The sequence below is a fragment of the Sabethes cyaneus genome, chromosome 1, assembly GCF_943734655.1.
Source record: "Sabethes cyaneus chromosome 1, idSabCyanKW18_F2, whole genome shotgun sequence".
NCBI lineage: Eukaryota > Metazoa > Arthropoda > Insecta > Diptera > Culicidae > Sabethes > Sabethes cyaneus.
In genome coordinates this window covers 2763738-2789300 of record NC_071353.1, presented here as the reverse complement: position 1 = coordinate 2789300, position 25563 = coordinate 2763738, and the positions used below count along the sequence as shown (strand labels likewise).

The 25563-nt window shown below is 39.0% G+C and overlaps 2 protein-coding genes across 4 annotated transcripts in view; one reads left to right on the top strand and one right to left on the bottom strand.

Annotated features, from left to right (window-relative positions):
• LOC128733015 (ecotropic viral integration site 5 ortholog) overlaps window positions 1–24026 on the top strand; it is a 37888-nt gene extending 13862 nt beyond the window's left edge. For 2 of the 3 annotated variants that reach the window (XM_053826542.1, XM_053826541.1), the window contains 9 exons: window positions 7026–8856; window positions 11503–11667; window positions 11739–11933; window positions 12011–12169; window positions 12242–12478; window positions 17761–17934; window positions 17998–18588; window positions 18651–18749; window positions 21226–24026. In XM_053826542.1, the coding sequence (XP_053682517.1) occupies window positions 8236–8856; window positions 11503–11667; window positions 11739–11933; window positions 12011–12169; window positions 12242–12478; window positions 17761–17934; window positions 17998–18588; window positions 18651–18749; window positions 21226–21447 (2463 nt within the window). In that variant the 5' untranslated portion in view covers window positions 7026–8235 and the 3' untranslated portion in view covers window positions 21448–24026. Of the gene's footprint in view, window positions 1–7025; window positions 8857–11502; window positions 11668–11738; window positions 11934–12010; window positions 12170–12241; window positions 12479–17760; window positions 17935–17997; window positions 18589–18650; window positions 18750–21225 lie in introns of those variants that run through there. The other variant, XM_053826543.1, reaches the window with a different exon arrangement.
• Window positions 12842–15053, bottom strand: LOC128733016 (nucleolar protein 10). Its single transcript, XM_053826544.1, has one exon. The coding sequence runs from the start codon at window positions 14960–14962 to the stop codon at window positions 12923–12925; it is 2040 nt and encodes a 679-aa protein (XP_053682519.1). The 5' UTR covers window positions 14963–15053; the 3' UTR covers window positions 12842–12922.
• Window positions 24027–25563: the final 1537 nt, after the last annotated feature.

Genomic DNA, 25563 nt, shown 5'->3' with positions numbered 1-25563 from the left:
ATTAAAGTACTTACACACTTAAATTTTTTTTACCGAACTCTGAGCAGCCGAACGTTCGGTAAAATTTGATGGTGCCAATCGACGTTTACGGATCATTAGTAATGTTTGGCATCATAACAATTTTTTACGATAAAATTTACGATATTTTACCGAACTCGGTACTTTTTCTTAAATGTGTAGGTAAGTACTTTCCAGTTACGTAGAAATCAGTCAGTAGTATGACACAATCCGCTAATATTAAATCCCTTTTATTGGCGAAGGTGATAGTACTCAGCAGGTTATGCTATTACCTTTACCAACCAGCACGAAAGCCTTGTCAAAGTTCCTCGGTGATTTTTACTGCTACCTTTAATGCTGTCATTGGTTGCTTTACAGCCGTGAATTGTAAAGTTCCAATTATGACCTCATTGGCGACACACGACCGAACCATTTCGCTTCATATATAGGTAGAAAAACAATGTGTGAAGAATAGATAAGGGCCCTTGGCACGGTTTGTCGACGAGAACATAAGAATCGATCAAACAGGGAACGAGAAGAGCAAACGAATACACACATTCATTGTCGACTTGTTTATTTGTTGCCTTGGCCTTTTTCAAAATAATTGAACACTTGTCGTATTATGTTCGATTACCCAGAGGTATATGACGTATGGCTTATTTTGGGACATGGACAATAATTGATGATTATCGTTGAGGAATATAACCACTTCATGGCTAGAACAAGGCGCTTATTTTTCGACTGGTTTGGTTTCATTCTTTTACCACGATAAGACTCAACCGAGTGTGTCCAGTCTTGCCTTTGGAGCTTAACTCGAATTCACCGTTTGCCCAGTGTTTTTCCAGTGCGAAGAATTTGCCATTCACTTAGATTAAGAACCTAAATTAAGAATTAAGAAACTAACAAACAAGCCATCCGAAACCCAATCTAGATTTATTATTTATGGATGGTTAAAAATATAGTGGACGACATGCATCAAACTTATCTATCATTTCTAATGCCGCTTAGTCTGATTTGAATTTTATTGCGGTATTGCGCAATACCAAGATGGTACAAGTCAAAAAACACTTATATGACTGAAAAGTATTTTCGAGCGTCTTAGTAGAACTCATGAACAAGCGAGAACAAATTGAAAACGAATTCCTTTTACTTCTACTATACATTTTCTATAGAAATATTCTATAGAAATATATTGCTGGTTTTAGAAAAATGAAGCTTTCAACCTCGCCTGGACCTGATGGAATTCCTATTGTTTTAATAAAGTGCGCCGATGTTCTCTGCGCGCCTTTAAGAATAATTTTCAATCCTTCCCTTACACAAGCAGTTTTTCCCGGAATGCTGGAAGAAATCAGTGATGTTCCTGGTGCTGAAAACGGGTGATAAATGCAATATTTCCAATTACCGTGGAGTAACCTCTTTATGTGCCGCATCTAAATTTTTTGAAATATTGAGAAACAAAGAACTTTTTAAAGCTGCGAAGTCTTACATTTCCCCAGAGCAACACGGATTCTTTCCTGGTACTAGATCTACCGTTACCAAGCTAGTCCAGTTCTCATCACTGTGCCTCACCTCCATGGATCAAGGACTTCAAGTCGACGCGATATACACCGACCTGAAAGCAGACTTTAATAGAATCAACCACCATATTCTGCTTGCCGAGTTCGAGTCGTATCTGACTAATCGCCGACTGTACGTCAAATTGGGACCAACGGAATCAGGTGAATTTCATAATCCTTCAGGTGTCCCACAAGGCAGCAATTTAGGACCATTGTTGTTTATCATATTCCTTAAATGGATACCCTCCAAAAGCGAAAAAACGTTCAAAGGACGGTCTTTGTCGACAATCTGTTGTTGGGGGAAATCGACGCGCCGTGGATTCTCGTCGGAATAAACATAAATGGAAACTGCTGAAAATTTATTAATCAAGTAAGAGCAATGAGTGGATATGGAAACATATTTACGGTGCCATTGAATATGGTAGTGTGGCGGTCTTCCAGTCGAATTTGTAAAAGCAGGGAGCGAGCGTCCCCTAGATCATATTAAGAACGATCTGGACGAATGAATAAGCCGCTGCCAAAAAGGTCTTCGTTTGCTCTGTTTACAGAAAGAACCATAGATTTCAACGAATTGAGAGAAATCCTTTGTCGGCTTGTACGAAGCTAGTTTTTCGAGAGGGTCTTCCACCGATAGATCAAATGTTTGCTTTGCGACAGATTCTAGATAGGTTTCGAGAGTACAACCACCTTGCTTATCATCTGCTTGTGAACTTTACTGCCGTGAATCGCATAATAGTCCCACTTTCTATGGAGTTTCCTATATAAATGGGACTGTTATGCGATTCACGGTAGTTTAAGGCGGTGTATGATTCAGTTAAAGGAAAAAGAGCTGTAGCACATAATATTTGAGCATGGTTTTCGACGAAACTGAGTAAACTACTCGAACGCCATTAGAAGATCCAAAATTATCTGCACGAATAACGAGTTTCAAGTCAGATGCTTTTATGATGTTCGACGGATGTTGCTATGAAACTTACTATTCAAAATTGCTCTTGAAAGTGCAGTACAAACAAGAGTACAAAGAATAATTGTACAAGGAAATGATAACGTTATTGCGTCGGACTGTCTGTGGAATAGGCTTATAAGCTTTTTAAGAGGGAAGCTGCAAATTTGGAGCCCACCAGTGGTGTTGGTGCTGAGACGTAGCTAGAAATAAAACGTTTTGAAGTGAACGAGAAATGCATATATTTCGGTACGCTCGGGTTATGTCACAACAATATGTATCATGAAGTCAAATGACGATTTGCAATTGCCAATAGAGCCTTCTACGGATTACCTAGCCATCAGCTGAAGTTTCGCAGTTTGTAATTTCGACTGCACTGGTGGTTATGCTCATTTCTTCATCCAAGAATTTTTGTATTTTATCATGAAATGTATTCTATCGTTGTTCTTATTTGTTGGGAAGAATAAATGCTTAATGCGAGAAATGAAGATTCAGGCAAACTGAAAATTCTTGATATTAGGCCAAAAATATAGACTTAGCGAAGGTGTCTCTCTCACCTTCGCTAAGTCTATATTTTTGGCCTAATATCAAGAATTTTCAGTTTGCCTGAATCTTCATTTCTCGCATTAAGCATTTATTCTTCCCAACAGAAAAGTAAAAAGCCGACTGCTATACGTCGTTGAAAAGAGAAAAAAGTTGTTCTTATTATCTAATCTAATCTCACACTAACGCAGCCAATTCTGGAAGGCATCCTGGAAAATGACGATTACTTGAATCAATCATTTTTCTTGTCAACGGCCAGGCCAACTGCGCAGCATGTACCGCAGAGAGAATTCCAAGGAATCAAATGGAACTAGAAAAAATACCTAATTCCATCAAACTCCTTGAAATCAAGGGAAGGAAGAAAGCGTGGACCTCCCGTACCAAACGCTATCCATATACATAGATAATGATTTATTTACAGTCGTTGGGAGTATCTTTGCTAATAAGGGTTAAGTGATACTCCGGACCCTCAGGGATGAACTAATGGCATTTAGACCAGAAGCCAGGCTGCAATTGGCCAAGGATATAGCGCCTTATTTCGCTCTCTGAAAATAGATTAGTTTACCAAAAAATTAGTATAAATCATATAATACTTGAAATTAAAGTCGTGTGGTTTAATGGTTGCCTAAAACTACATTTGTAAGGTTAGGAACTGAAAACCGCACGACCCCGCACCTCCTAGCTTGGCTACTCAATTATACAAATTGAAGTATTTCCAGGTATGGCCACGTGGAGGCGCTAGGTAGGGGCTTGGGATGGCTAGAGCTATGTTGGGCGCTTCTTCCTAGTTGCCTTCCCCATTTCATACCCATCGTTGTTCTTATTAATTATGAAACATAAGATATTTTTCTAATAGGACGACGCGCCTAATTCAAAAGTGATGTCAACATCACGTAGATTAGGGTGGGGCATAAGTGCGATGTTTGAAGTTGTCATCAATTTTCGTGAGAAATAATTAAGAACAATAACAAAATATATTTTATAGTGATGCAGTAACTCAATGTCTTCACATTCAACTATAAATCATCTGGAATAATAGTGTTATACAAAATAAATTCTTCGTTCTCCTGATCAAGTGCCGATTCGCACTTTTACCCCACTAGCGAGGCAAAAGTGCAAAGCTCGAATCCATGAAATTAGCACAGCACTAGCTAATAAAGTCATATTATCTTCAATCTGCGGAATGTTTCGGTAAGGAATATTCTTAATTGGCGCCTTTCCTATTTTGCGCTGGTTTTCCAAAAACATTGTTTTGCTTCGGCCAACATCTCTAGAGCACACAGTTTTCTGCAGATCTTCCATTTCTAGTATCTGCAATATAGTGCCTAAAACTGTATATATTGCGACATTTGCCCCTATTTAGACTACCCCGATTTACACGATTATCACAGTCGAATCTCGCACACGATTTCGCTCGAAGAAAATGCAGTGAAAAAGAAGGAGAAAAGGAAAAGGAAGTCAAACTCATTAGTAGATCAAACTAAAAGCCACTCTAGTGTCAGATTAACAGTGCAAAATGCGGTACGCTGCATTAAATGATTATCACAGTAGTCTAAATAGTCATGAAAGGGGCAATAATTAGCTGTACATTTTCGCCTCGTCCATGAATCGCACTTTTACCCCGCTAGGCGCTTGACGGGGTTTGATTAAATTATGGAAAAGCGAAACATATTTTGTAAATTCTTTCCACCGTATTTTCAAAACAGATATGTGAGTGATGTAAAACGCTGCTACAAATTTTCAACAAGTAATATCTTCCTGTTGATATCGTATTTGCCGTATAACGAAAAATTACATCAAAAACGCCTTCTCGTTGGTAACTATCTGCAAATAAGCATTGTCAGCACTATAAGAGGGTAGCCGCATGTTTTGCCAAAATAGCATTTAAGACAACTTAACTTATAAGCATTTCCAATGCAATTGAAATGCAAATCAATAATTGCATTTATATTGCATTAGAAATGCTTATTAGTTACCTGGGTAGGCGCCCATCCATGCCAATGTAGTCAATTTACTCGGAATCTGCACCGATAAATCATTGAATAGCACTTTTACCCCTCTTTACTCTATAGATTTTTGGCGAAATATTTAAGGTGTTTACATGGGAAAATTACAAATGCGTTGGTAAATTTAATACAACAGTCTGATATGAAACTATAAACCCGAACAGGAGTTTTTTAAAATTATTTATTTAATTTTTTTACTCATTTATACAATTTTATGCAATATATCTAGCAAATTCATGTGATAATTTTGAAAATAACCTCCATTATTCTCCATTATACATATAGTTATAGGCATGGAAAGATTCACATTAATAATCACAATTTTGATGAAAAAATCAATATTTCATTTTTAACTACCTTCCTAATATTCTTATTGACGTCAAATTTTAACCTCATTTGAATCAGGAAGATGAGTTTTGCTACCAAACTTGATGCGATACACATTTTATATTATTATGTTACCTAAATTCAGTGGACAAAAATCTATAGGAACTTGCTAAATACTTGTATAATTTACATAAAGTTTCCGCTTTATTTTCGAATGAAGTATAATACACTGACCGTTCGGATACATCATATCATGGCGAGGTGTTAAATTATTGCATAAGAGTAAAACCAACAGTAACAGCTGGTATAGTATGGATTGAACAGCGGTATCCTTGTCAGTTTATGGTAGCATGTATAAACGACCGCAGACCAAGCCCGGCTACTCGCCGCTAACAGGCTGTTAAGTAATTTCATTTCCGTTTGCACTTTGCCACTGGCGGCTGGTTCTTCCACCGCCACTGCAGCCTACATCAAGGACACCTATCTGTCTGACATTGGTAGACTGTAGTCTACCGGAGCAGCTGAATTGCGTGATTGCTGTTTTTTTCCTCACTATTAGTTGATTTAGTGTTAATAAAATAATCCAATTAGGAATGAAATCGCCACCACACCTTTTAAGCTGGCCATATCATAGAAGAGCTCAGTCAATTTGTTTACTACCATCTGCCAATAACGGTTCAGCACTTTATCGTCGAATTATCCCACCAGCTCCAGTTCTGTTCGACAGCGAAGAGATGGTAAATATCCAGAGCGCACGTGTCAATAACCTCCAGGCGCAACGCATCGACTATATGTTACATCGGCGAGCGCGTCTGGTTTTTATTTTATCACTGAATCACTTTAGTTGCGGCACGTTCCTAATACTATCGGCTTGCGGGCGGGTTTTTATTCATCCAAATTTCTGCTGCACTTCAACTTATGCATTGCAGTTCCTGGAGGTATGCTCAGCATAGAGCTATTTTCGTGGTCCGAAGGAATGGCAAAGGTAGGAGATTTGTCTGTATAGCTCGAAACAATTATGGCTGTGGCCAGTGTTGTGCACTTATGTTGAGCCTAAGATGTTTTTATATGCGAATCAGAATTGAGAAGTTTTCCATCTCCACTCATTCACATCTGGTCTTAGGCGTGCCGGTTAAGACTAAGCTAAAAATACCATTATATCAAACATTCAAACATTGCACGAATGTAGCGAGCATAACAGTTCGTTCCGGTCATCAGCACTAGAACATCTTGTTAGCGTGTAGGTACAGCATCATCGGAACATGCTCGAGCGTCGAGCGCCTTAGGGTAGCATGGGGCAGTGTAATAGAACATGCAGAATATTGCTCACATAAGTCAAATTAGAAGAAACTGTTTCGATCACTATCATCTTTCTATTCTTTTCAACTAATACGGGTAAACCTATGAAAAACCTAATGGAATGGAATAGAGTTTAAATTTGCGTCAGGCTTCAGATTCACTAAAAGTTCTCCGATTACTGTTGAGGAGTGTGTTTGAAAATATAAAAGCATCTACCGAAACTCGTCCATTCCTTATTTTACTGGTAGGGAAAAGTTAGACACATCTGAATACACATAGTCATTCTGTTACCTAATACCTAACTCTCTTTTTAATGCTCTCCATTGTTCGCGTTTTTTTTTTTCTTTCTTTCAGAACACACCACCCATCACCCTGAAAGGACTGTCATCTGTCTGTCAGCGTCTTATTAACGAGAGCACCCGACAACCACCGAATTCCAGCAACACCTAAACATCAGAAATCATAACCAACGTCGCGCACTTTTCCACCGCCGTCACAACAAATAGCATAAAGACACATAACCGCTCCCACCTACCTGTGTACCGAACCGCATATTATAGTAATCTCGTCGTGTCTCCTTCAATCCTGATAAAGATAAAAGCACAATCGTACAGCCCACCCCCTGCGGAAGTGTCTCACAGAGAAGAAAGTTTTTCTCATAGCCGCGTATGCCGTCGTAGTCCCAGCTGGCAGAAACCGAAAGTACTTGCTGGCTAAGTGGTTGCGACCAAACGCTCATACGTACGTGCATAGATAGATAGTGCGAACTATGCTGCAAATTGTCTGTCGAGTGCTGTAGTAGTCACAAATCAACATTAATATTCGCGCACTTGCCAACGAGGGGCGAACGCGCGCGCTGGGAAATCTGCGGCGGAAGTTTAACACCAACAAGAAGCATCACAGTAGCAAGAAAGCTATTTGTTCGGCTACACACACAGCCCTCCCGGGCCAGAAGGTTCCCATCCGCACCGTACCGCTAGACAAACCTCTGTTGCTCTCTCGCACTAACCCGGTTGCGAGTCACTTTGAGTTTTTTCTCATATTATCCGGTATTATTTACTTTGTACGTTCTTTTTTCGCTGTGTGTTGTACACAAAACAAATGTACTACCGTACTGCTTATACTAGTTCTTAACTGCCGTCGGTGCTTTGCTGCGTTTTACGCCTGCGTTTAAAGTATTATTTTGAGGAAACTAAATCGACCGTAGACTATAGAGAGAAATGAAATTCTATTTATTATTTATTTAAGTGACACAAATATTTTACTTTGTTTGTTCAAAGCAAGGAACTCTAATTGATGGTGTCTCTCCTATCGTTCGTTCGAAAAGGTTGAGCAAAATCAGTGATCTGTGTTAATACATTCCCCACCTATTGATCTGTGTGTGTGCTGTATGTGTGTTTGTCCGGTATTCGTCTGCATTTGGGCCCTACATCCACGGGATACAAATCATCCCCCAATCCTTCATTTAATGCTACACTGAACACCTGTCCGATCAAGCCACAGGCTATTGCAAGTGGCCCAGTTTCCATCTGCCAAGATCCTCCGGTTGAAGTATTTAGCTAGTATGACATTGACGGTGTCGGAAACGGACGGCAATAATCTTCGCACTAACCACAATCACCAACCAACGGATATGACCGAATCTCTACCTAGTTCTGAACTTTCTCTGTTAGCAAAACTGGAGGCCGCCAACAAACTGATCGAGAGCGACTCCAAGAGTCTCAACTCTCTACAGAGTTCCGCTCACAGTCGGAAAAGCTCCGACACAAGTCAGATTTCGCTCAACTCTGGAGCCTCGTCCGTTGGGGAGGAAGACATCTGGTCAACATGGGCTAGCATTGTAGCCGACTGGGAGGCGGGCCAGAGGCGGAAAACTCCCACCGTAAAGGAACTGGTCCGGAAGGGCATACCGCATCATTTCCGAGCCATCGTGTGGCAGCTGTTGTGTGGAGCATCGGAAACAGACAAAAAGCAGTACGCAGAATATATCAAAGCAACGAGCGCGTGCGAGAAGGTGATCCGAAGGGACATTGCCCGTACCTATCCGGAGCATGATTTTTTCAAGGAAAAGGACGGCCTTGGCCAGGAGGCGTTGTTCAATGTGATGAAGGCATACTCGCTGCACGATCGCGAGGTAGGCTACTGCCAAGGATCGGGATTCATCGTCGGGTTGCTGCTGATGCAGGTGAGTTTAGGACATAGATGGTTATTGACGTAGAACTTTTTTTTGTTTACTATATTGGGGTGGTCTTTCGAAGTACGAGAAATAAACATATGACGAAAAATGGCCTATGGCTGACCCATTTTTCAATGAATTTTGCATCAACCGATCAGAAATCAGAAATCAATGCTCAGGATTGACATAGAGGATATAATTTAAGATTTTACTTAACAAGTTACTCTTGGAATAAGCACAAATATCAAGCATTAGGTAGACTTAACGAATCAACCAATCACATGTCCCCGGTCAGTGACAAATTTCTACCGCTATAATTTTGACTTCCTCCATTTTAGAGAAAAAGTGACATTTTCCAATCCATCGTGACACGAAAATGTGATAGATTTTGAACGACTATAACTCAGTCAGTTCTGTACGGATTTTGTTGGTTTGCGTACCAATCGATTCACAAAACGTGTGCCTATTCTGTGGTTTTTACAAAAAAGATGGATTTTTACAGCTAACTGTTGGAAGTTTTAAATAAAGTTGAACAATTGTAGTGAATTTACATAAGCTTTCAGCCAATCACGTTTGAGCATTTTCCGGTATGAAAGCGATACTTCCAATGCATCGGCAAGCTACGCCCTTTAGTTACGTAGATGATGGAATGAAAGACTTTGAAAAGAAGAACTGACTTTGAATCCCCGTTGTAATGAAACAGAGACTAGTTGATCACATAGTTAGTTTCTGCGAAACGTTCAAATGTATACCTAGTACGTAAATTTTGCCGGTTAGCTCCGAAAATTAATGGCAAAAGGGGCGCAAGCTGGAAAAACATCACCAATATATAAGGTTCTAAAGCAGGTCCACTCTTACACTAATAATTCTTCAATCGAAATGAGTATCTTCGGATGAATTCCTGCCGAGACTTCTACTCTGGCTCACTACAATAATATCGCTTTACGATTACCTCTCTCGAGAGTCAAACCTCTAAAAATCTGCGGTATGCAGGAGACTTGGACAAGTTCACTTCTGAACTTCTAATCGTGTGACTTGGTAATTCCAAGTAAATGTTGCAAAAGTTTCATAAATCATCCACCAATAAACCTCTTTAAGAGCCACCAAATAATGGTCGAAGAAGTCTTAGAATTAATTTTCTTTTCAATGAAATAAACTTATCAAGTTCTAAAGGTATCAGCAAAACCAATTAAAAATGTTCATTTATGTTTTTGTTCCAAGCTTAATTTAGAAGCCAAGTTCAAGTTTCAAATGTATCCACTTTCGTTGTATCCAGAACGTAGTAAAAGTATATTTATAAATACCAGCTCTGCGTTGTCCTACGGTAGTCGGTAGTGTCTCTGATGCAACCTTCCACTTTTTTGTAAAAGTGTAAAACCACCGCTTCTTTACAATATTGCTAGCTGCTAGGCACAGATCTTCGTAATTTTTCACTGTACTTTGACATTGTATAGTAAATTTTAGGGCATTTTAGTCCATTGTACTTTTTGATTCGGAACTGTTGCGTTCAGGGCATGGACCACCTAACCGTACACGGTCTGACTACTGCGAAATAATGTTTGTGCCTACAATTGATGAAGGGATGGTGGGGGAAAGAAATGAACATTTTTTGTAGAACCATCGTTTCAAAAAATATTAATATATATGTAGGGTAGATGCTCCAGTAATGGAGGGATTATGTCGGTGGATAGTGTGTAAAGACAATTTGAACGCTCAATTTAGCAGTTTCCAATTGAACTACATGATAATATGGTGCACCATAATGTTGGCTTTAAATACATACCAAAATTATACGATTCTGCTGGTTGATATATCTAAAATATTGCTTTTCCTGACATTAGTATATGCTCCCAAAGTAGTGGTAATGTTCCTATAATAGTGGAAAATTTGCCTATAATAGTGGAATGTTGTTTACCGTCTTAGCAACGCTTGCAGCGAGCATGGGAGCAGGTGGATAACAGCGTAGGCTTGTTAAAATGCTATGGATTGTAACGAATTTCTTAAGCAATTACACTTGATTGGTCCGCTGATAAGGAATTTGCAATTTTTGTACCAACATCTTGAATTTTAACTGTGAATCTAAGATAAAACTGTTAACAAATATATATTTAACAATAGAAAACTGAAATTATCTCGAAATCCGCCAAAATTATGATATATTTCGAGTTTCCACCACTACTGGTGCTACCACAACTACTGGAGCATCTACCCTATGACTAACCTTGGTCACAATTAAATGTCTGTTTGTTTACTGTGTAACTTGGCAACCTTATGGCATGAGTAGTAGAGGATTAGGAAAGCTTCTCTAGCCCGACGGTTTCCATCTCCAATTAATTTATTTTAATTAACTTAAGCAATAAAATGACCCACAAGTTACCTACCTAAATTAGAACAGAAAAAGGATATTTTTTGCAGTTTTACAATTACGATGTTTACTTCTGATCATTATCCGACAAATTTTTAATTCCGTATCAGATCATTAACATAAGCAATTTGATGAAATGCGATTATCTGACTGTGTTGTGTCTTCCACAATTTTACTAATTTCAAATGTTTAGTAAAAATTAGCTTGGTAATCTTCTTTTGAATCACACAAATATTTTTTATATGAACTAACAGCTAATCAGCAACATCTGTTTCTTCCCACTCCCATAGATGCCAGAGGAGGATGCCTTCTCCGTGTTGGTTCAAATCATGCAACAGTACCGCATGCGAGACATGTTCAAACCATCGATGGCAGAACTGGGACTCTGCATGTACCAGCTGGAGAACATTGTCCAAGAGCAAATTCCCGAACTGCATTTGCACTTTCAGTCACAGGTAATGTCGACTATGGAAGTCATGGATTTCCATCCACTCATCGTCGCCGTTTTCTTCCTTTTCGTCGTTAGAGCTTTCAAACTTCGATGTACGCCTCGAGCTGGTTCCTAACGCTGTATACGACCGCCCTGAATCTGACGCTCAGTTGCCGAATAATGGATGTCTTCCTGTCGGAGGGGATGGAGTTTATCTTCAAGGTTGCTATCGCCTTGCTTCTGATCGGAAAAGATACACTCCTTTCGTTAGACATGGAAGCTATGCTGAAGGTATGTATTTCATTCTTTTAATGGCATGTGAAAATGGTGAAAATATATGCAACAACAACAAAAATGTTTTGTCACAGTACTTCCAGAAGGAGCTTCCTCAGAAGGTGGAGAATGACAGCGATGGTCTGTTTAATCTAGCATTCCAAGTGAAAATTAACACTAAGAAGATGAAGAAAATGGAAAAAGAATACGCCGATTTACGGAAAAAGGAACAGGAGGAAATGGTAGAGCTGAGGGTAATGTCGCACAACTAAACACGCTGAAGGCGTTTTTTTGGTAATCACTCGTTATGTTTCCTGCAATTACAGCGATTACGAAGTGAGAATCGGCTACTGAAAAAACGCAACGAATTACTGGAAGCTGAAAGCGCCGAGTTGGCCGATCGGCTGGTACGCGGTCAGGTATCACGTGCCGAAGAGGAGGAAACCAGCTACGCCATACAGTCAGAGCTGTTGGCCCTGCGGCGAGTTCATCTGGAGGTTTCACACCAGCTTGAAAACGCTAACGAAGAGGTGCGAGCACTTAGTCTACGGCTTCAGGAAAACGTAAGTAGTATGAACGATTTACTGGTGTTAGACAATTTAATCCAAGCGCTTATACAAAAATGACTTTGTGCTAAACATGTACAATTAACACTTTGTCATGTTTCCTATTTTTGTGCCAACTAGACTGCGGATAATTCATTGGAATCTGTAAGTGACGTGCATGACAATTAAGTTAGCTTGCCGATTGAGTTTTTTTTTTTTTTCATGATACAAAACAAAATTTTGTTTGGTTTGACCATTCATTCGCATGTCCTTTCGTTTACTTCGAACGGTATTTTCTTTTCTTTAAATCTTAACTGAACAATCGACCCATTAGCCGAACTTGGGCTTATGAATTCCATATCTCAGAGTAAAATTTCGGTTTTTATTCAATAACACCTAGTGATATAAGTTTATTAACGTAATTTCATATCAACAAAATACGATTCATCTCACACTTTCACACTACATCTTTTGCGTTCTCTTCTTCAGTCCTAAGCTGGTAGTTGGTCGAATAACCTGCCGCCGCTCTTCCCTGTGTTTCTTTAGTTCCGCTTGCCGTTTTCTATCGATCTGTGCTTTCCTTTTCCCCGTACTGAAGGTCATCTGGCAATTGCCCAAGCCGCCAATCATTTTTACTTCTACCGGTTTACTGGCGGCCAACCGTTTACCTAAACCGGCCTTGCTAATCTTGCTATTCCGGTGACCAATATTAAAGTCTTCTTTCTCCTGAACCTGTATCGTCGGTTCATCGGAATCTTCGTTCATTTCGTCTTCGTTTTCCACCTGTCTTCGTTCTTCTCGTCGTATTTTCTTATACTCTTTTTTGACTTGTTTCGTCCAAGCTTGATCATCATCCGAACTTTCGTCTCTCTCGCTGAAAAGATCCTCATCGGTGCTGCCGCCTTCGCTTTCCTCCTGCGGTCGTTCCGCTGCAGCTTGCTCAGCTTCTTCCTGTGCCTTCAACTTCTTCGAGCGTGCCTTATCTAGTCGTGTTAATACCGGATTCAATAACCGGTAGGCATGTGCTGTCTTGTCAACCTCAAAGTCAGGATTCTCAAACATACTCTTGAAACGGTCATCAGACAGAAGGCCGCTAGCAGCCGTTTTGAGTTTACCGCTTCCTAGTTCGCGCTCAGTGTACAATTTTTCGGCCAGTTCAGCATTGACCTTCGGTAACTTAGTCTTTAGCTGAAGGCGCGCTGGACGGGATTCCTCAATTTGTTTGGCAATTTTTTCCTTTCGATAGCGTTCAAAAGCAAACGGATCTGCAATTGCCTTCGTTTTGTTGTACAAACGCACGTCGATGAAGAAACCGTGCATGTAGGCACGCAGCATATTGGTTCCCTCGAGATGGCCCAGACCCAAATCGCCAAGTTCCTGCTTTGTAATAAACTTGTAGTCGTCGTAAATATTCTGCACTGTTTCCGATTCAATTTCTTCAGTTAGATTATCCAAGAACGAACACCAACGAGGTGCTGGACCCAAGCTTGGAATATAGTAACTCAGCATTTTTGGGTCCTCTTGAGCGAAGAAAAACAATCCATTGCCGGGTGATGTAGTAAAATCATTAAAATTACTGCTCGATTCTATATAAGCTATTTGTTTTCCGCTGTTTTCATTCCAAATCTTTAGCATTGCGTTATCTAACGAATAAACTGCATTATATTCCCGGTTAAAGGCAATTTTTTTAACGCTGAGTTGATTCAGATGATCTTTTACCAGCATGGGCTCCCGGGCTCGTATGTCATATAATAGTACATGGCCGGATGCTGTTCCTACCGCCAACTGTAATCCATTTTTAAATTTCATTGCCGTGACCGAGGGAAATGTTTCGCTGTTTTTAACATTAATGGCAACATCCAATACACCACAGCGCTTCTTATCTCGAGGATCCCATGCCTCTACCGTTCCCTCCTGGCTACCGACACCAAGAAGATAGTGCTCCGGATTCACTTCGCATGCATTTATGCTACTGGCAGACGTAACGTATGGTTGCAAAAACTGACCTCTCTCAGTATTCAATCGGTATATCTCGGAAGAAGTGCCCACCAGGAACAAATCACATGAAGGTTTGTGATAATCTAAATCTCGCCCGAACCGAGGTATCCGCAACCGATAGTGCCTTCCGTGCGCAGCATGAAATTCTACAAAGCGATCGGCTTGCATGAATACCATTTTACTATAATCTTCACTCAACATTTTAAATTTGATGACTTCCGAGTCGAAACACCGTTCGAATTTGAGTGACAGATTATTCACGTCGTAGCACTTCACCCGAGGTTTGTACGTTCCGCTGGCCAAAATGTATTGACCATCTGGCGAAAGTTCGACGCTGGTGGCCACACATGGCATATCGAAGTCCTGAATCAGTTCGATGCGCCTGTTGACGTCCACATTTTTGCGCTGCGATTCTTTCTTTTTCTTATCCGACAGCCAGTCAGGCAACGCTTTGCCGGCACTGAGGTTGTACACTTTAACATCTCCGACGTCAGAAACTAACATTTTTGTGGCGTTTTAACGTAGTTTTGCATAAAAAATAGACCATAAAACTCAAAATGTACGCTTTGAATCTCCGTACTGCACTATACCGAACCGAACACACCACGACGCACGACGAAAACACGAGGAAACGTCAAATGTAGCAAAAACACGTTTGCCTGACGAGAGCGAAGTCAGCCCTTTGTGGGTGGGCCGCGACTCGGTTGCCAGATTATTCGAAAAGTACGATATCATCATAAACATGGAATCAACTAATAGAGATTGCTACCATTTACCGCATCATCTGCAAATCTTTTTGGAAGTGAAAATTTTTTCCCGATGCACGCAAACCACTAATACAGTCGTCTATCAGCAATCCTTATTGGGATCGTGATCGTGAATCATAAAAATTATTCGAATATTTGTGCTGTTAAAAAAATAATTAAGTTATTTATTAGTTGAATTAATCCAGCGATTAACGAACAACTCTATAAGTCAAAATTGGCTTGATGATGCATTTACCTTTTACAATTGTTAACTTATCGCTTATTGTTTTTACAATATTTTGTATGAGTACATTGAAAAAACTTTTCGTATAGTTTCTATCTGAGAGATATTCGCGAAGAGGAAAAAAATCTAATGTCAAATGCAGCCAGTACGAAAATGCCGAAAAAATCCTGAAGGTTGGCCAAGCTAGTTTCTGTGTTAAAATTTAGGTTGGCACAAGTTCTTTGCGCTCGCAGGCACATGATTTTACTTGTTGAGTTACACTACGCCAATTCCTTTCGTTTGCTACAAACTTTTAACGAATTTTATATCTAGCTTTTTACGAGCCATAATATTTGACATATTAGCAATACATCGCACGTTTTCTTTCCATACGTTCCTATCGCTTTACCATGAACTTGATGAAACAAATATTAAAATATGTCAAATATTATGGCTATCAAAATATCAAATATTTATTATGGCTCGTAAAAAGCTGGATAGCGATTGTCTTATACTACACGACACCGTTGTACCAGAATTATACAATAGGATAAAAAATATAAGAGAGAAGAGTTATTTAAAACCAACGATGCCAACAAGCATGACGACATTATGGCAGTTTATTCGTTGATTTCCGAAATTGCCAAACTCATATATATTTCTGGGAGGATTGTGTTTATGTGCGGCACATGATAATCATATGGAAATTTAGTATTAGTTATGTGTAGAATATTTTGAGTGTAGTAATGCAAATTTTCCAATAATGTTTATCTTGTATTGCCGGGTTCCGTATTTATCAAATCACTGGGTTCCGTATGAGTTCAGCCCACTTTTTCGCCAATTAGCACTTAGGTTGTGAACCATTTCGCAAATTTTTTTATCTTTTTCGCTAAAATTTGACAGTTCAATAGTTATTTCCCCTCTTGACGAAAATAACCCTGCTCTGAAGCATGGTTATTTTTGACAGTTCGATGGTTACTCTAAGAGACAATATGTCATATGAATAGAACATTTTGCTTTGGTTTTCCCGTGTAAATTTTATGGGAGCAAACTCTTTTACTCGCATAATCAGCCCAGTTACGTGCATTATGCGACCTTTTGAAAACTAAAATCAGAAATGAGGAAGACAGGAAATGAGGAAGAGAACAAGCTTCTTTTTGTTCAACTGATTTTTCCTTGGATTTTTCACTAAATTCAAAATCAAAATTTCACTTTTCAAAATTCATTCTTGCTCGTCCTGGATCATACGTGGCTCAGCTGTTTTAACATGAAATGCAGATGTGATTTACCATAAAATACCGAAAAAATGCTGAAGGTTGACAAAGCTAGTTTTTGTGTTAAAATTTACGTTAGTGCAAGTTCTTTGCGCTCGCAGGCACATGATTTTAATTACATGATTTTACTTGTTGAGCTATACACTATGCCAATTCCTTTCGTTTGCTACAAACTTTTTACGAATTTTATATTGTCTTATACTACACGACACCGTTGTACCAGAATTATACAATAGGATAAAAAATATAAGAAAGAAGAGTTATTTAGAACCAACGATGACGACATTATGGCTGTCCTCTTGCGGATTTTCTAAATTGCAGTAACTCGTCGTTGACATGAATTTAGCAAAATTATTAGATATTCCTGGCAGCTCTGCTGTGGGCTGATGTCATGCATGCAAGTGAAAAAGGAATACCTTCTTCGAAGCGACTTCTGTGTTGTTTTTGTGTATCGGATTGCGGGCAGTCGATCGATCGGAAAGAATATGGAATTTTATTGATTTATTAGTATGAAATCGGATCAAATATTAAGCTTGTTAACTACAACGCTAGTTTTACATTGATCTCGATTCTTCTCAACTACTATTCCACTCATTATCTAGTCAAAAATGGAAGAAGAAAAGGTAAATGTTTGTGCAGTGGTCTGGACAATGTTTTGTCTTGCATTTTAATTGAATATTACAGACATTTAAATCTGGACCTCAACGCGGCATGTACCTATCTGTAGTGAAAGAGTTTTGTAAATTTGCATTGTGAAAGTTTTTTTTTACGATTTATACCTAAATCAAAAAATGCTTAAAAGGATTTGTGACTTTTCTAAAAATAGTTTTTTTTATTGGCCTGAAAGAGTACCTCCTACGTGTTAGGAACAATTAAAATTTGCAAAAAACAATTTGTCACCATATTTTTTCTCTCAATTTTTTGTTATACCTACATAGAATTCTTTCATACCTCGATATCAACATTTGAGGACATTTGCTTTTTTTCATTCTTTTTCTGTTTTGTTACTGATTTAACATTTACTTTGTATAACAACATTTTAATTTCATCTTCACGCAGAACAATTCCCGCCAGAACTCCTTCGACGAGTTGATTATGAAGGAAGAAGCCCTGAAGCAGCGCGACGAAATGGTATCTTGCCTGCTGGAGGAACTGGTCAAAGTGCGCCAGAGTCTAGCCGAAAGCGAAGATGTGATACGAAACCTAAAGACTAAGATCCAGGAATTGGAAGAAGTAAGTTTTATGTCGATGGATTGCACTGTTGATGTTAAATTAAATCTTAATTTTTACTTCTAGGACAAGAAGCGACTTCGAGAAACCACTATCGACAACTCGGTGGCCCATCTGCAGGATGAATTAATAGCGAGTAAGTTGCGAGAAGCAGAAGCAAGTCTCTCGCTAAAAGATCTCAAACAACGTGTGCAGGAGCTGAGCACCCAGTGGCAGCGACAGTTATCGGAGCAGCGAAACGAAGCGGCACAAAGCAGTGATTCCGGCGCAAAGAAACTGCTGTTCTGGGAATCATCGCGAACGCAGGATATGCAAAAGCTGGAAGAGGAACTGATGACCACTCGGATACGTGAGATGGAAACACTGACGGAGTTGAAGGAACTTCGATTGAAAGTTATGGAATTAGAAACGCAAGTTCAGGTTTCGACGAATCAATTGCGGCGACAGGATGAGGAATCCAAAAAGGTTAAGGAAGAACTGGAGGAGGCGTTGATTCGCGAAAGAGAGTTATCCAATAAAGCGCGTGAACAACAGCATCGATATTCTGATCTCGAATCTCGCATGAAGGATGAGCTGATGAATGTGAAGATTAAGTTCACTGAGCAAAGTCAAACCGTAGCCGAACTGAAGCAGGAAATTTCCCGATTAGAGACAAAGGTTTGTTGATGGAAATTCTTTCCAACTGCTGTGTTGTCCACTAATTTAAAAAATTGTTTTAGAATTCGGAAATGCTTGCAGAAGGTGAGCTTCGCTCCAATTTAGACGAGTCGGACCGTGTGCGCGATTTGCAGGATAAGGTAGCCGAGCTAAAGGCCGAGGTAGGTGTTCATTATTCGGTCTTATTTTACTTCAAACACAGCTGTAAATACACCAGCAGCGAAGGCGTTTTGCTAATACCAAGTAACACTGCACACGATTCATACACGACACGCTGATTTTGAATAAGCTAAAAATTACGTGTGTTCTGCGAAGAACGAATGTTTATACACTTTGTTGGTCCACCAAACTAAACCGTCCGAACAGAGTGACTCATCCATCTCACACTTCAGTATTTATTAACATCTTGTCACTGCTTTATCTATAACACAATTCGTGCGCAGATCTGTTTTCAATCACATTTTTTGTTTGTATTTTAAGTTGGTAGGTGTCTAGCCACGCTAATGGAACAAAGGTATAAAATTTCATCTTTTCTGCACTTTTGCTGCCTTTTTGTAGTTTCCCACACCAATAACAAGTCCGGAAACCGAGCCGTGGAAGTGGATCTCCTAAGGAATGTCTATTTAAGCACCCTTCCCTAGCACAATGTTGGGGATAGTTATGATTACACTAACCAAAAAATCTTCAGTGTCACTGGAGAGCCAAATATACATGCTAAACATATTTATATTCATCAACTCTAGACACAAGGGTCACCAGTCACCATTGAATGGTGTGCGGTAAAATTGTAACATTGGTAATAAGATCAGTACGTGATCGATAGTTATTAATAGTGTAACTTAAAATCTAGTCAAACAGCAGAAATAAGAAAACAAACAGTATTACTATAGTTGTCATCATCAACTCACCGCCTCTTTGAGGTCATCATTTGGAAAAGATGGCGTGTGCAGCGAGAGCAAAGGTTACTATCAAATAGGCTTTCACCCTTTTCTCCACGTAATTGTTTTTTTTTTCGAAACTCTTTTTTAGCGAATTTTTTTCGGTTCAGACTTTGCAAATCTTCGCATGATATGAAGATCGCATGCTACACTAGTTCTTTGGTGAAATGTTTTATCTTTTAGCAGTTCTCGTTGCATTTTCGAACACGGGAAGAGATTTTTTCCGTTTTCATTTGGTTTCTTGTTAATTCTTTGTGAGTTATAGATCTTGTTTTCGGCAAACGAAAACTTATTGACAATTGATATTATGCAGTTTAGTAGGATAGATGTTTTGATCCAATTCAATGTTGATTTAGCAGATGGCTGTGACAACGTGATCTTTTCCTAATATTGAATATTTGTGCTTCTCAAAAGATTTAGTTTCTCCTCTGCATTTCCATTCAATTTATTTATGATGTATAATTGTCGAAAATACTATTGTGGCATTTATTCACCGATTTTTTTCATTCAATTACATTTTTATTAGCTGCTTAATTTCTTGCACTATCTGCAATGAGCATTAAAGTTTGGCCTCAACGGTGTGGAGAGAATATTTAATTGTGTTCAGTCTACGTGACATAAGTTGTTCAAAAAGGAAACATGTTGACTCTGCAGTCGCAAGGTAACCTATTTTGCCCTCACTAGCACAACAGAATTTAACGCTTCCAGAATCCCCAGGATTCCTATTTCATATTAAAGGCGATTCCCTTACCGAGTAATAGGTATCACGGGGATTCCAACTGTTGGATGCTCATACAGGAATCCTGATTCTAAAAACAAGGCATTCTGTAGAATTCCTCCACCGATTCCCCAGAGACTCTGCGTACTATATTAAGGTAACTTATAAATTAAACGAGTGATTCCAAGCCTTTTCAGTGCAGCAAATATAAATTTCTATTTTTACTCTTTCGTATTTAGTAAAAAGGGAACAGAAAAATCGACAAACTTTCCAGCATCGTGCCAAAATCGTCCAGGAAAATCGTTAAAAAACCAGGAATTTGAAATCACCAATTGAGTTACCACTCTAACAATATTGAGGTGCATTAATTCAAACTATGCACTTATAAGACTTAAAATGCTCAATTCGGATCTTTACAATACTGCTTGTGCAAACTTGCTGTAAAAAATTCAATCACACTTTTAAAATCACGCCCTCACATAAATATAAAAATCACGTGCCAACGAGCTTTCATCGAAAGTAGTCGCTAAACTGCTTCTTTTTTATAGACTTTTGTTTAGCGATGATATGTTAATTAGATATCGTTAATATGTTAGCAAAGTAGAAATTTTATTTGATGATTTAATTGATTTGCACCCTTATTATTTCTGTACCCTTCACCAGTATCTGCACAAGATCTCTCATAGTCGTGAAACGTTCAGTTTCGCCATGGACACTATCAAGAGCAAGTTGAGAAATTAAGGCTCGTTTACGGTTAGTAGCTCGAATAGGTTCCAACAATGTTTTCGTTGTAATTTAGTATGACAGTAAGTTCCTTCCCAATGTTGATGGTGTACAGTACCCGTTGTATGTAATCTAGGACGCTTACAATGCATGTTGCACTCTACTAATACTCTTGATTTGTTGTGTGTTTTGTTCGTAATAATTTTCAAAATTCCAAGTTAGAGTTCACTGATATCGTTCATCCCTAATGTTCACCAGCTGACAGCGCTCAAATGCCGCGGAACCCCGCTGAACCTGCGAATGATCAAAAGCACTTCGATTCAATCGATCGATTCGACTAACGAGATCGATTTCAGCGAAATGCAACTCTCCCGAAAGGACATCGGCGGTGGCGTCGGACTAGGATTGGTCAGCAGTGTTCCAATTCCAGCTACTGTCAACACACCGCTATCATCGACGTCGTCGACGGCGTCGTCGTGAAGTTTGTTGGTGATGCTAACGATGACAGAAGCGACGACTCGCCACGGGCGACACTAAGCTGGCGGTATACCGCTGAAGGATTGCTGGAAGAGGCATTTGCACGTGCACACACCACACACACACACACACATACCCATACACACCAACGCAAACGTTTGGAAATCTATACATACGAAAGTCTATTATGTGTATTCTAGTAGATTGAAGTTTTCCCGGAAGCGAATAAGGCAGAATCGTGCTAGCTCTTTTTTATTTATAACAGTAACACAATATATAGTATTTAGAGGTTGTACCGAAGGCAAGAGATGAGCGAGTACGACTGATTAACCTATTACGAGACGCTGTTCTTATGATTTATGTATGTATGTATGTTTGTACGTTTTGTTTTTTTTTATTTAGAAGAAAAAAATATTTAAGTTGCTAATCAATAGCCACTAATCTCTCGGAAAGGAGAATCAGATGCTCTAAGCGCTAAAGTGCAAGTCAGACTGGCAGACAGTAAAAATAGGCAATCTATACACACGTTACTATTATATCAATTATGTGTTTCGTTTTTTTTGTATTAGTTTATTAATTTTTTCTATATTGTACATTTTTATTTAGTACCTTTCGAGCAAAAAAAATTAAAAGAATCAGAGAAAAGTGAGAGTTTAACTGTCATATATCGTTTGTTGCACAACGGATGGAAGATATTTAGTATATTATTCCTAAAAAAGATAGTTTATATTCCATATGTATACAGCGCATACCAGCATCATGGGTACGGAGCATGAAGCTTTATTCTGAATGAAGCAATCCACTGGAAAAGAGAGAAAAAAACAACGGAACTGCGCTCAACTGTTTTCTCTAGTATTTATCCATGGGATAATGAAATCATTATTTTGGTTTGTCCTTAGTTCGCGCGTACTGAATGGCGTCGTTTGTTCACTTTTACTGGATCACATTTCCACTATAACCAAAAGAACCGAAATATGTAGCGTTCTTTTGATTTGCAACTGCCACGTATGACGTAGCTGGGCAAAAGCAACAGCAGGTCATGTGTTCGCGAAATTAGCTTTTTAATTTAAACGAATATTAGCTATAGCTGTCCAGTCCTGACGTAAATAGCAAAATCCATAATAACGTTCGAAGTTGTGCGTAATTCCACCATACTTAACTACCAAGCAGTGTTAGTCGTTCTTAATTCCCTGTCGCTCTCCGCGCTTATCTTGTAGAAGTTGAAAGTGTTTTTATAGAGGAATTCTAATCTATTAAATCTGGTGTGCGTGAGTCGAATAAAATCGGTTAGTCTAAACATTTTATGTGAATCAACAGTAACCACATGGAAACTGTACCAGGAGTGAGAAACACCTGTTTCTGTAGGGCACTAATAGAGCCTCGTCGCTTCAAGGAAAGAGCTTTGGCCGTTTCCGCTCCGAGTGAATCAATATATAACAAAAAATACCGCGGATTGGCAATTTTACAAAATTAACTAACTCGTTGCCGGTAAATCTGGCGGAAACGACCAAATCATCGTTCGAACATGCTAACCTCTAGGAACGAAAAACGAAACAATAGATTAACCAATAAAGACGAATGGTGATGATGATGGAATAAGGTGCCAAAAAGATTCAAGTTTGATTTCAAAGTCATTTTGATTCACATGTACACCGCACAACATAACACAAACACAAAATACTTAACTAATAAATTTAAAATGACGGGTTGACGTGTTTCGTTGCCGAATTTAGATTGAACTTTGCAGGACAACCCAACAACCTAACGTTTGTTGTTTGATATTCGAAAAGAGAAACCATTTACGTGATAATTTTTATTAGTCGTAAACAAAAGAGTATTGTTTTGCTGTTTTCCTTATGAATAAAACCTAAACGCATATACATATATTTACATACACACAAAGAATTGATTGGTTTTATCTTTCCTGTCTCCAAGCGCAGCGTGAAAGAAATCGTAAAACAGAAAAATACTCAGTGCAAACATACTAACAACAACACGAACGTTTGCTGATCGTTTTCAAAATGGTAGAAACTAATAGGATTAGATTGAGTTATTTGAAACAAGCAAAAACATAATCACAATTACCAAAATAATCCATAGATTTGCGTAGCTGTAGATGTACTTAAAACATTACCTAACCATGCGACGGAATAGACAAGTGAATGCCACATAACATTTCCATTCCAATCATGCATCTTCCACGACAGTGGGAACGAAGAGGAAAATCACAATCACACAGGGTCAAATTTTCTATATCAAAATGTGTAGGAACGCTAGTCGAGCGAAATTTTATCATAATGCAAGAAGTGAAAACAAACGGAAAACATTACGCAAAAAATTCCGAGTTTGAGTTTTTACACAGACACACACACACATGTTTCCGGATCGATGCAATTAGAAAAGTTCCGAGGAGAAGGTCGAACGATTTTAACGATAAATAGTTCAGGAAAATGACCAAGTAGACAGATTTGGGTAGAAAGATGCGCGATGAAGAACAAGAATCGAAAAGCACGCGTCCGTGGGAAGATTTGAGAACGAGAAAAAAGCAAACAGAAACGAAAACTAGCAACAGAATAAACACCTTTAAAACGAAACCGGAGGAACTGATTATATGCCGAAAAATGGGAAATTCGTATTGCCTGAAATATCAGCAGTAAAAATGCTGCGTATGCTATTATTGTTTGATTTTTCATTTATTTGAAGCGGATTAGTTGCATCTTCGCGCGTGTGCCTTTTGTAAACAGTCCAGGTCTCGTCCAAGTAAGACAAGTGAAAGCTTGCAAAAAAAAACTTCTGCGTCGCGCATCCAATTTACGCAAATTAGCACCTTTAGGTTCCATCGTGCGTTTCTGGATTCTGAATCACGTCGCAACCGGATGACTTTGTTTTGGTTCGTTCAATTTGGCGCGTGTATATCACTGTGATCTTTTGGTTTCCTAAAGTTTCCGGCTCAAACTGGATAGTAATGGAGTTCTCTCCGGAACGATAATGACATGGGTAAGCAAGGTTGATTTTGTGTGCACTATTGTACGTTTTCTGATTAGTACCTACATTTTTATGAGTTTCTGTGAGCTGCACAGGCATGGTCTGAAAAATTATCAAATTCATTCGGTCCAAATTATGTAATTCCTATTTTTATTTTCTAAACGAATAAGCCTTTTTTGGATCTTTATTTCTGTTAGAGATTTGATTCCGTCGAAGGGATAAAATATATGCTCAAATTTTTGAAATATTCTTAGTGGTTTGCTTCTAAGTTAGGTAAGATGCTAAATTTTTGGGAATCAAATCAGAAAAAATTATAACCGTTTAGGTAATTGAGAAGGAAGGTATTATTTACTTACTGGTCCATATCTGGTATTATTTACTTACTTACTGGTCCTGTTCTGCAGAACAAAGGAATGAAATCAGTGAACTCCGATATCTGCCCACCACGGTCTTAGGCAGTCGTTAAATGCCAGGTTTCACCTCTCTCCGCTCGTCGACTTGCCTCCTAGTTTCATCCGAAATCCACTCCCTCTGCCCGCTTCGCACTTTGCCGAGGGCTTTTTTTTTTTTTTTTTTTAGAATGGGATTTGACTACTTTGTCCATTAATTTGAACTTTTGTAGTATATCCCTGTTTACCGTACGTGCCATGCAAGCCAATTGCCATTATAGACAACTAGTCATTTGCTTCTGCACGCTCCCAGTCAGGTATAATCTGGTTTATGAAACCGATAACCTTCCCGGGATTGGCAGACCAAATTTCACTAGGAGATAAGCATCTCTTGTTAAGAAATTTAGCTCTGCTCGTGTAAAGCGCACTACAACTGCAGAGCAGGTGCTCCGACGTTTCGCTTTCAAGATTGCAGAAGCGACAGACATCATTTTCAACACGACCCATGTTCTTTAAATGATGTCTACTCGGACAGTGCCCTGTTACTAGGCCGGTGTATGTACACAGAGCTCTCTTGTTGAGCTCTATGAGCTTTTTAGTAGTTTTTACGTTTGGATTAATGAATCTTTTTGACTGGTTACAACCTCTGACAGCCATCCAATTGGCCGTCACCTTTTGTTCTTCCCAGCGTTTAAGTTCCATTTTGATTGTGCATTTTGATTTGCCGAGGGTTAGGTTGTTATTA